Source organism: Durio zibethinus, chromosome 8 (genome assembly GCF_047325235.1).
Source record: "Durio zibethinus cultivar Kanyao isolate XHJ-2024 chromosome 8, ASM4732523v1, whole genome shotgun sequence".
NCBI classification, from domain to species: Eukaryota; Viridiplantae; Streptophyta; class Magnoliopsida; order Malvales; family Malvaceae; genus Durio; species Durio zibethinus.
The window spans coordinates 22,850,127-22,861,813 of record NC_143169.1 but is presented as its reverse complement, the minus strand read 5'-3'; the positions used below and the strand labels follow the sequence as shown (position 1 = coordinate 22,861,813).

The window sequence follows — 11,687 nt, the reverse complement described above, 5'->3', positions numbered from 1 at the left end:
ATATTATAAATCTCATTTTTATAATATTAATTTATTATGCTTTTTACTGTTAAAAGTAAAATAAATTTTAAAATGGAAAAAATAAAAATATAAGGTATTTAAAAATAAAATACTTTATTTTGAGTCATCTTGAAAAAAGGTGAACACTTAAAATAAGATAGAATTTTTTTTTTTTTTTTTAATTTTTTGCAAATGAACATTCTTTGTCGAACTTGATCCACATCAATCGATCACATAAAATTTTCGAAATACATGTGCATGCATTTTAATTTTATTCTCAAATTCATACTCAGAAATGAAGATGTCAAATTTTAGTATTAAGAGGTTTTTCGCCGTTAATTTTTTACAGAGTGAGATATAGAAATGGTTGAGATATATAAATAATTCTCGAGTCCTAACTTCAAGAAGAAAAAAATGGTGAGTGAAAAAAAAACCTCAAAGGCAAAAATTAAGTAATGATTAAGCAATCAAATTAAACAAGGTTGAAATTTTTTTTTTTTGTTTCTATATTCACTGTCTTCGTTCCCTTTTCTTTAGACTATTTACAGCAAATCAAATAGGGAAAAGCAAGAGAGTTGCAAAAATAAAATTAGAATTTCAAGTCAAATCCAAAATCAAAAGCCAATTGATATTTGGTCATAACCCAGGATTAAAAAGAAAATCCAAATCTAAATATGTGATAATCAATTAAGGTATTTTTTCATACAAACGTTTGAATCGTTTGTTTATAGATGTGTTTAAAAAAATCATGTTATAACATTATGATATATGAAAATAAAAAAAATTGTTTTAAATTATCAATTAAGATATTTCAATTGAAAAAACGCTTTAAGTAATTGATGCAAGGATTATTTGAGGCATTTTAAGAAAAAAAACGACATAATTGATAATTATTTAAGGTATTTTTTGTTAAATGATCATTAATTATGATATTATTCAACTCAAACACCTTAAATGATAAATTATTTAAGGCGTTTTTTATGTCAAACATTATTAATTATAATATAAAAATATTTTTAGCAACAAAAATTTACAATTGAGTTACAGTTACTTTCAAACATATTTTTCAAAAGTATAACGATTATTTTATAATTTTTTATTCAGATTAAATTTGTAAATAAGATAGTTTTTTTTCTTAGAATCCTATAATAGAATCCTATAATACTATAGGGAGAGGTAAGTTTCTTATTTCGAAACTTTAGATATTGTTCGAAATCTATAATTTTCTCTCGTAATTGAATTATTTTGAATCAAATATCCAATATCAAAATTTTTAAAAAATTTTATAAATTCCTTCCAATCAACCACATTCTTAAAAATTTCTCACCACATAACTAAAAGGATCTTAAGTTTGTGCAACCAAAGATTTATATCAGTTCACATCGACGTATATCTGTGTTTCTATTATTAATCTGGCTTTCTAATTTTTTTTTTCTTTTGTGTGATAATTAAAACATGGATCGTCTCTCAACTTTAGTTGCTTTTTAATGAAGTTCTTTAATGTTGATAATTGATATGCAACATGATTTAGACTCGTTGAAAATAACTTCCAACAACTTTGTAGCATATTTTTTGCATATACATATAATATATATATATATATATATATATATATATATATAGAAAGACATAGGATGCACAATTTATAATGTAGTATTTAATTTTTTTATTCACTTTGTTAATGTTTGATTTAACTTATTAATCAATTAATAAACTTCTGTCATATCAAAAATATGAACTTAATTTAATGCATGACAAAATTTTCTTTCCCCTCCTTAAATATGAAAGAAAAATTCTACTACTATACTACTATTTTTTAATGGTCATGTCTAAAATTTTTGTGAAGGAAGATTATGCAGAAAAACTTGGAGAAGGTTAAAAGGAATATGGATTCTCTCTTAATCATAAATTTTGCTAAATTATAACTGAAAAATAAAAAAATAATTGAGTTTTTAGTTTTATGCTTGTATTCTTTTATACAAAGAATCAAGATCTTTGAACTTGAAACTTGGAGATTAACATAAATAATTTATATATTTTTTTAATTTTTTTTATAAAATTAAAATTCGATTTTTAACGTTTACAATTTTCATTTCTTACTTCCCTTAAACTGCAGCTTCTGAAAAAATAAAAGTCTTTGAGGCTATTAAGAAAGCTTTTCTTAAAAATAAGAAACTGGCAATCAGACAAAAACAAATGCATTTGTCGATTGTCATTCCATTTTTCGTTTTCTAGCTCCCAAAAACCTATTTTTCATAAAATTTTCTTTTTTTCTTTTACAAATCACCAGAACAACACAAATTTTTGAAAAATTCGTTATGATATATATGATTCATGCTTAATATCATACAAAATAAATTAATTTGATGAAAAAAATAAAAGGAGAAAAAGAAAAAACGGTATGAATTTAAAGAGCTCTTTATTTCAAAACATAGACCATTAGTCAACTTTTCTTGAACAGTAGTAAAAAGATAGATTTAATTTGGCCTATGACCATCAATGATATACGATTATGAACATGCTTGAAGGCGCATTTATCAAATCAAGGGATAATAATAATAATAATAATAATAATAATTTATTACCACTAAATTAATAATTAACAGTACTAGTGTATGACACGTAATCCTTATCTATTATTTCTCAATATATATATTTAATTTGTGATTAATAATCAATATGTCATCCTTCACGTCATTGTTTTAATTTTTAATTTTTGATTGACCTAAAAACAAAATCAAGCTTATATACAAATAGGGTTAATGTAGAAAACACAATGAAAAAAACAGTTCATCTAAGTTCACAAAATGTTGAAAAAAACACCAAAAGGACAATGGCTATGGGAGGTAAGAGCTGTTTCCGAGTCTAAAATCATCGACAAATCAAAACCAATGTTTTTCAATCGTCAAAGACATATGAAACGCATATAAGAAAATGGCTTAGACAAATGCATGTGAAGCATGCATGGGAACACAAAATAAGAAAAGGCCGTGCCCTGTTGCCCCATGTGAGCCAATTCAAAGCTCCCAGCACACTTCCATCAACCTCCCTTTCTCTCTCTCTCATTTGTTTGTCATAAAAAAAAAAACAAAAATGAATTTTAAATCTTAACACTTATAATCTCTTTTTTTAGTCTCATATTAAAAATTTTTTTTTATAAAAAAAAAAAATGAGTGAAGGAAAGAGAAGATTTTCATGTGGGGGTGGGTTGTCAATATTTATGAAAGCTTGGTCCATGTATTTTATTAATTAAACCCAAAACTTTATTGTTTTGAGGTGTGAGTGAGGGGTGATCGAAGGGGGGGGGGGGTTCTTACCATGAAGAATCGTCATCAAGGTATACCTCCTCGTGCTAGGCAAAAATAATAATAATAATAATGGGGAGTGGGGACTAAGAGAAGGAAAGGCCGGGGTTGCGTAAATTGCACTGCTACTCAAACCAAACCAATAATTGAAGGTATGATGACTCCACTTCCTCTTGCCTACTACATGTTTCATTTCCTCCCTTAGTTTCCTTCCAAAAATATAATAATTCAGACAAAATTTTCGATGAATTTTGTTTACTAGCAACATTAATTTTCAACTTAACTTCAATGTTCCTTTTTAATGTAAAAATGACCATAGATTTCAATCGCGTATATATATATATTATTTATTATTAAAATTGACATTTAAAGAAAATTTATATGGATAATAATTTTTTTAACTGGATAAATAATAAAGTAAGAAAATTTAAAAATAAATTACGAATTTTAAAAAGTGAAATAAATACAGTATAAATCACATGATTGATGCCTCAAAATCCCTTCTTTCACTGCATTTAACGTCTGATTCTATTTAAGGGAATTAGTAAGATGGAAGCCGATTTAAATTTTAAATTTAAACAGTAGTGTTTTCAATTCTCATAAAAAAGAAACATATTTCTTAAGTTTTAAGACAATTAAATGATGGGTTTTATTTATTCATTTTTAGCTCAAGGTTTTTTTTTCTTCTGACATTAATTAACTCAAGGTTATGTCAAACCCCAAATGTGCACGTTACATTTTGTTGAAGTCCCAACCTTACTATACCGTCTAGATTCAAGGCAACTTTCCCTTGTGGTCCTTGGGAGCTAATTAGCTACCTCAATTGACATAAATATATAACTTAATCTTTGGACAGGAAATGTTTCTTTTTTCTTTCTAGTTTCTGTTTTGGTTGAGAAATTAGAAATTTTAGGAGATAAACTGATTGTCATAAACACACAAATGAAATGATAATCTAAATGTAGGAAAAAAAAAAGGAAATTGAAGTGATTTTGGAAAAAAAATTTTTGCCTCATTTTTTTAAAACTCGAGTTTGTCATAAATTAACTTTTGATCAATAAAATAAAAAATTTAACATTTTATTAATAAATTATATGATTATTAATCTCGTTTGTGCAAAGAGACAGAACTGAAAACTCTAGAAATCAAACAAAAATAATATTCATCCAAAGGATGGGCGCCTTCAAGAATCCTGCTTGGTCTGGTTTTTTTCATTTAGCAATAAAAATATTAATGAAAATACTTTTCTATCCCAATGTAATTTTTCAAAGAAAAAAAGAGATTTGTTTGTGAACATCATGATAAGGCTAATTAATAGGCATTTTAATTAGTGTTGAAAATGGGTTTAAGAATTCAAAACCAAACAATGCACGGTTTGACAATGTTTGAACTCAAAACAAAACTATAAAAAAAAAAGAACAATTAGTTTGTCCACCAAATAAAACGACAGCAAACACCGTAAAGTTTAAACCATAATTATTGCTAATCATCTTAATTAAGTACTGATACGACAAATAATAACCATTAGTATTTTTATTTACTTATTTATACTAACTTTCTAAGCAAATATGCTCAAGGGGACATCCTCAAAGTTGTCCCTTACACGTTTTGGATGCACGTGGCAAAATATGATTGGTCCAAAGATGGAAAAAACAGCTGACAACTTTCCCATTTCCTAAATTAGACTTAGATACAAATTTATCCTGATAATTTAGTATAAATATATAAAATATAAAAATTATTGTATTATAATTTATATTAATATGTTAAATATAATATATATTTTTCATTTTTATTAAATAATTTTAAATTATATAAATTTCATATATATAATTTTTATAAATCTACCTTAAATTAAGCAGAAATTGAGACAGAAATGAAAAGGAAGTCTTCCAAAGATATGATGCTTAACTGGCAATCGAGAGATGAACGGGCAGACTCATTCATTGGCAGTCAATATCAAGCAAATATTGATGACGTGAAATATACTAGAGTCCGCCCCCTTATTGCTTCAATCATTGGGCTCTCTTTCTATCTAAAGGAAGGAAAAAAGAAATTGGCTTTCAATTTTATTTTATTTATAAGTGCTTTTGAGGGTAGAATTACGTGGAACAGAAACAAAAAGCAATCTCTTGGTTTTTTGTTCATTCAAAGATTTGGGTATCTGGGGTTTTTTCAAAGTAATAAAAAAAGGGGTCTTTGAGGTTTTTGTACAGTTCTTTAAAGGAAAACCAGAAAAGAAATAAAGAAAGAAAACGAAGAGAAGGGAAGGTTTCAAGGAAATGGTTTTCATGTGTGAGACTTTCTTCACTGAAGAAAAGTTGGAAGAAGGAGAGTGGGAGAAGGAGAGATAATAGAAATAAAAACATTTAATTTGCCTTAAAAAGCCATAGTAGAAGTAGAAAGGGAGAATTTTGAATAAGAAAAAGAACCCAAAGTTTTGTTTCATCTTCTTCTCTGGTAATTTTTTTTAACACATTTTTTTGTTTGTTTTATTCTTGTCATTTCCAGGAGTTTGCTTTTTATTATTTGATCAATGATCGTTGATGTAGGAGTAGGAAATTCATAGGTTATATTCTGCTTTCTCCAGTTTAAATTGAAAATGAAACTACAGATTGTTATTAGCTGCATTAAGATTATTATGACAATTGCTTTTTCTTCACCATGTTCACATCAAAACAAAAGCTTGAAGCCAAAAAGAAAAAATTTTTCTAGTTTAAGGGAGAAAATAAAATAAAACTGGACAGAAACCCAAGTTACAGGTATATTTATTCGCCTTATTTATGTTTGTTCTATTTTTTTTTTTAACAGGGCAATTGACAATGTCTGCTGCAATAATCAGTGATCCAATGGTGGTATCAGCAGCAGGACCAGAAGCTCAAGCACCGTCAGCAAAACTTGTTGCACAAAGTGAAGTTGAGTTTGCCAAATGTGATTGCTGTGGACTGACCGAGGAGTGTACCCCAGGATATATTGAAAGGGTACGCGAAAGATACCAAGGTAAATGGATATGTGGTCTTTGTGCTGAAGCTGTCAAATATGAGATTGTAAGGACAAAAAGGCTTATTAGTACGGAGGAAGCAATGGCAAGGCACATGAATTTTTGCCAAAAATTTGTTTCCTCCGGACCGCCTCCTGATCCTACAGTTCATTTGATATCTGCTATGAGAAGTATTCTTAGAAGGAGTTTGGATTCTCCAAGAGGTTTAAGATCAACCCCAGCTAGTCCTACCAGAAAGGTTGGTGAAATTCGGGGTCCAGGGCTTACTCGGTCTGAAAGTTGTTTCCCTACCCTTTCTGGTTGATAGAGGTATCTGTAAGAGACAATGGAAAGGTAATAAAGAGAATGGAAATGAACGTTGATGTGCTGCAAACAAAGAGAAAGGGCTTATGTTTGGCCAGATATGTATGTTTCTGGCAGTTGAAAGAGTTGGATTCAAGTTCCTCTTTTTTTATAAGTCTGTCATTGATTAAAAAAAAAAAAAAGAGAGTCAAAAGCAAAAGAAATTGATGTTTAAGTTTAGACTTAGAAGCTTATGTAGATTTTAATATCAAATATAGAACTCCTCTGTCGTTAGAAATAATTACAGTTCTCTTTTCCACTCTTTGAATCTGCTTGTTGATACCATAACAACAAACTTTACATTATGTTTAGGACAAGTTTTTTACAGACTAATTGAAAGTAGTTTGAATTTAAATTTGAAGAAGCATACTGCAATGGAATTTGAACTTTTTTTTAACCAAATTGAAACATATTTTAAGTGGAAAACTTGTTGCCAGTTTTGGGGTTTTGCAAATGTTGCTTATGAACTTGAGGTCCTTTTTTTTTTATTGTTTCTGGTGCCCCTGATTTTTGGACATTGAACACAAAATTATGTTGGTCAAAAGCGAAAATCTAATGATATTCATGTTTAGTAGTAGTATTCAAAAGGAAAAAGCTTTGTTTAAATTATTTTTTTTTTTCAACTTAATTGTTTAAAAAAATGACCTGAAATCTAAGATTCTGTTGACAAGAGATTGAAGAAAAATTGATATATGGTTTGGGATTTGCATGACTGGATGGAAGAATATAATTCCAAAGTTGAGTTGTACATAAATTCAAGAGTAACATGGAATTATTTAATAGTGGAAATCTACCATGATTCCCCATGTGTGATTCTATTCATCCTTGAGATGCCATTAATGGCATTTTCTTACGAGATAGACACTGCAAATTCCAAATCAAGGAAGTGCATTCCACGAGCTCAAATCATTCGTCTAAAGGCAGTCTACAGCCAAACATGAAAAATTAGATCGAATGACAATTTCTAAAGTTTTAGCATGAACGGAATGATATATTAACTCTTATTTAGTGCATTTATTTTGGATAAGTAAGAGGTAATAACGAAAAAAATTGTAGATGTTGAGATTTGAATTTCAAACTTGTTAAATATGACCTCTTAAAAAATAATTACATACATCAATTGAGCTAAACATCATATTCAACTCTTATTTAGTGCATTTCCTGAGATTTCTTCTTCATGGGAGAGGGGTGGGGCAAAATTCATCATGGTAGATGATAAAGTGGAAGGGATTTTGAATGGTGCATGACTCGGAAAAAAGTATGATTGGATGGCTGGAAATGTTTAAACAATAGTGTAGTATAAAAATATGATTGTATTAATAACATTTAGACAGCAACTTCACCCTGTATGAACCATAGAAATGCAAGATTTGGACTGGAATGTAACTCAACTCTTCAAGCAGAAGCTGATATTCCTGAAAAAAAATGATTAGCAAGATTGTGCTTTTATAGCGGTAACAAAAAATGTTGTAAAAAAAGGTAAAATGCCTGCCAAGAAACATGGGAAAGTTTGTCTTGTCTGAATCCCACTGATAAATAGATAAAAGCCTTCAATAAGATTTGAAGATCCTCACCATTGTTGCAGCAGTGACAACCAAGACAGCAACATTTAGAACCAGTTGTGGACAGCTCTGCTCTGTTAACCCTTTGACACACAGAAGTTGCATTCAGTGCATGGTTGTTAAGTGAAGACAACAAATAGGATATAGACTTCTGATCGGGTCCATCATGGACTGATCATCTGACTCAGACATGGATCCCACCAATCTTCTTCACTTGTCAAATGTTTATTTTGGTCTAAATTAATGCAGATCAAGATTAAAACATTGGTTTGTTTTCTTTGATAAAACAAAATATTAAAATAGTTTCAAAGGAGATTTGGTATCAGAAATAGGGTATACATTTTTTGTCCACACTTTTCACTCTCCTAAAGTACAAAGTGAGGTCTTTGCAAGATATGGATTTTGGAAAAAAGCAATAATTTTGGAATGAATGGAAAAGTAGTAAAAAAAAAAAGGGTTTCTTCTAAATATTCTGTTTGTCTTTATAATTGGTTTAAAAAATTGAGCTATCTTCCCAATTTCATAAATTCATTTGCCAAAAAACAAAGGTTAAATCAATCCCATCAAGGGATACTTATGCTTATGCTTTGTTGGGCATGTAGACCACTAATTGTTATTCATCAGATGGTCTTGGCCCTCCAGGTCTCTCCATTCATGTAATAATAATTGATAAAATATAAAACTTAATTGATAAATTTTCAGCATCTATAATTTTTTATTTTTAAATTGTGATTTTTTTAAAAATATAAAGGCTAATTGATAATTGATTAATTGTTCATTTTATGAGATGAAGATCTTAAAGTGAAGTATTTTCTCCCCAATTAAGTTAATAATCCTCTTATTTTATTTTTAATTCGATGATTAAGAGTTAATTATATTTTCCTAAAGACCAAAATTTCCCACCTACTGCAGAATGGATATATTTCCTATGAGACACCAGCTAGGCTGAGAGAGAATATAACAGCAACAAAATTAACTGTCATTATCTCTATATTTGTGATTAGTTAGTTACTTAAGATATCTTTGAACCCGTGGTTAAGGATTTATAATGAGAATCTATTTCATTATGAAGTGATAAATTTTTTAATAGTAAAGCCATCCAAAACCTCCAAAAACAAGATCTATATAAATCCAATAATTAAACAGCTTGTCTTTTTTTCCAGATTTGCTCAATAGTTGTTCTTGTTCATCTAAATCTTCATTTTATATTATGCTATTTTTTTATTACTCCTAAATTATTGTACGGATAAGAAGGATAATTTCAATATCATCCTCTGTTCCAATGACTAAAACCCAAGTTGGCTATTGTATTTAAATAGAAAAAAATAGTGGTAATTCCTATATTTCATTCTTTGTTAGATCCATCAGTTGTTTTTTTAACTACCACCTGCTAATTATCTATGAGTCAGGACAGATTTTTATATCAATTCAAACCCATCCCAACTGTGGGGTTTTTTTTTTTTTCTTTCAATTTTTCATCAAAGTGAGAATTAGAAGCAAAATAACAAATCTATTTGAGGAAAAATAAAGAAACAAAACCCTGTTCTTTGATAATAAGAATCATTATAGAAGTGTACAGCGGATACACTAGACCTGCAGATTGAAAAAACAAGATTGTTTTAACCCTCATTGAATTTTTCATTACAAGGCATAGGGACATTATGCCATTTGAAGATTGCAGGCCTTTTTTCTTTCTTTCGTTTATTCTATATATGTTATTATTCACGTTTTTAGGCCACAATTAATCAATTATGTGAATCCAAGCTCAGTCTATAGCATAGAAGATCTCTGAGCCAATCTACGGTCTAAAACAAGAAGGTTGGCATTGTCGATTTTGCAGATGTAAAACTGGTTCGTATGGCCTGAACCTGCATGCAGGAAAATGAAACACGAGAAAGTAACAAGAAAAGTATAATGCTATGTGAAAATGGTTAATACATGCTTAACCATGTGGCATTCCTAGCCGAATTTGATTCCTTGTGCGAGAGGTTACTCGTTCCCGTAATTTATTATGCTGCCAAATACATCAAACAAATGGTTCATTCAGAAAGTTAATGGAAGATTATCAAACACTGAACCCCACTTTTGAAGATATGCACAATGCTGAACTCATCTTTGTCTATGGCAACTATTCAATATAGCAATGAAAAGGATGTAAATAAGAGGTATTGGATTTCATAATCAAGTTTACCAGGTTAAGCATCCCATATACTGCTTCCAAGAATCACTTCCAGCTTCACGGCCTCCTCCTCTAGCCCTTTCGCCACCAAAAGCACCACCTATTTCAGCCGCATGGGTTGGTATGTTCACATACAATACCAGTCACTTCCTTGAGGCCTGCACATGTAATTAGGTGAGAAGCATGATTTATAAATTATAATGCCATAGGAATAACAATGATCTAAAGTTTCAAGCTGGCGACACAGATAAATAGGAACTAAATAATTTATTGATTAATGAGACACCAGGTAGAGAGACCCACCCAATCCATTTGAAGACGATTTCAGGTTTACGTGTGAAGATGGAACTGCTAAGTCCTCGAAGAACAGAATTGTTCATTTCAATTGCATCTTTCAAAGTCGGCAAAATTAGTTATGGTTTTCAGAGAGCAGCTCCATGGATATCGTTAAAACAAGACAGAATTTGTATAAAGTGTATCCTATGAACAGGGCTAGCCGCCATCAACCTACCCCAAAAGAGGAAATTTGTGAAGAAGAGGCTACCTTAAATTTCATGACATAAAGAACCGGAGCAAACAACTCTTCTTTAACAACGTCGGCTTTCAGAGAAATCTCAACAATTGTGGGCTGCAAAAAGTTCCCCTCAGACTCTCTTAGACCACCACCAGTAAGAATCTTCCTTCCCTGGAAAACATCAAAAGATAGAATAAGGTCAGGAACAACAGCCAAAATACAAAACAATTGAAATTCTGACCAAATCAGCTTCCAGGCGACATCAAACAAAACCATACATAATGTAACCACATAGAGCTTCACGCTGCAATGCAGAGAGTTTCAGCACTACCTCCTAAAAATGTTAAAAGTCAATAACTTATGAGGATCATATTAATAACAATTGAAAGCTAAAGATATTCATGCACAAAGTACGATCATAGAACTATGACCTGCCTTTCCGAACATTTCATGCAAGTCCATGACACCCATAAATGTGGCAACTGCAGAGCATATTTAACTTATATCACTGCAAACAACGGAATAGGTAGAAGAAACACAAAACTGAAACTTTAACTATAGAAGGAGGAAGGAATTACTAAAAAAGAAGAGAGTTTTTTTAGCTAGATGTAGTTTATAAAGAAGGATTTCTTACAACGAAGAACTTTTTAGGAAAGATTTTTTATATTCCTTTTGGCAGAAGGAGCACACAATTTATACATATAAAGAGTAAAGAAATAGTGATCTAATAGGACGAAGTCATGATTAAAATCATGATCTTACAAGTGACTTGATATAAAGTTAC

General features: G+C 29.9%; 1 protein-coding gene and 1 long non-coding RNA gene across 3 annotated transcripts; one reads left to right on the top strand and one right to left on the bottom strand.

Moving 5' to 3' along the window:
• The first annotated feature begins 5,389 nt into the window (after positions 1–5,389).
• Positions 5,390–6,909, top strand: LOC111278617 (uncharacterized). Its single transcript, XM_089764768.1, has 2 exons — positions 5,390–5,765; positions 6,117–6,909. Exon 2 carries the CDS (start codon positions 6,128–6,130, stop codon positions 6,608–6,610), a length of 483 nt encoding a protein of 160 aa, XP_089620894.1. The 5' UTR covers positions 5,390–5,765; positions 6,117–6,127; the 3' UTR covers positions 6,611–6,909.
• A 2,831-nt stretch (positions 6,910–9,740) lies between these two features.
• Positions 9,741–11,457, bottom strand: LOC149517634 (uncharacterized). 2 transcript variants are annotated; one of them, XR_016344240.1, is made up of 5 exons: positions 11,335–11,457; positions 11,182–11,237; positions 10,693–11,074; positions 10,402–10,547; positions 9,741–10,224 (listed from the first exon to the last, which is right to left on the bottom strand). It is a non-coding gene; the product is annotated as an uncharacterized LOC149517634 (long non-coding RNA). The 2 variants fall into 2 exon arrangements; XR_016344241.1 differs by having other exon boundaries at positions 10,934–11,074.
• Between the last annotated feature and the right edge of the window lie 230 nt (positions 11,458–11,687).

Excerpts from the sequence above, each read along its gene's own strand:
- LOC111278617 (XM_089764768.1), top strand. The coding sequence starts at position 6,128 with ATGTCTGCTGCAATAATCAGTGATCCAATGGTGGTATCAGCAGCAGGA.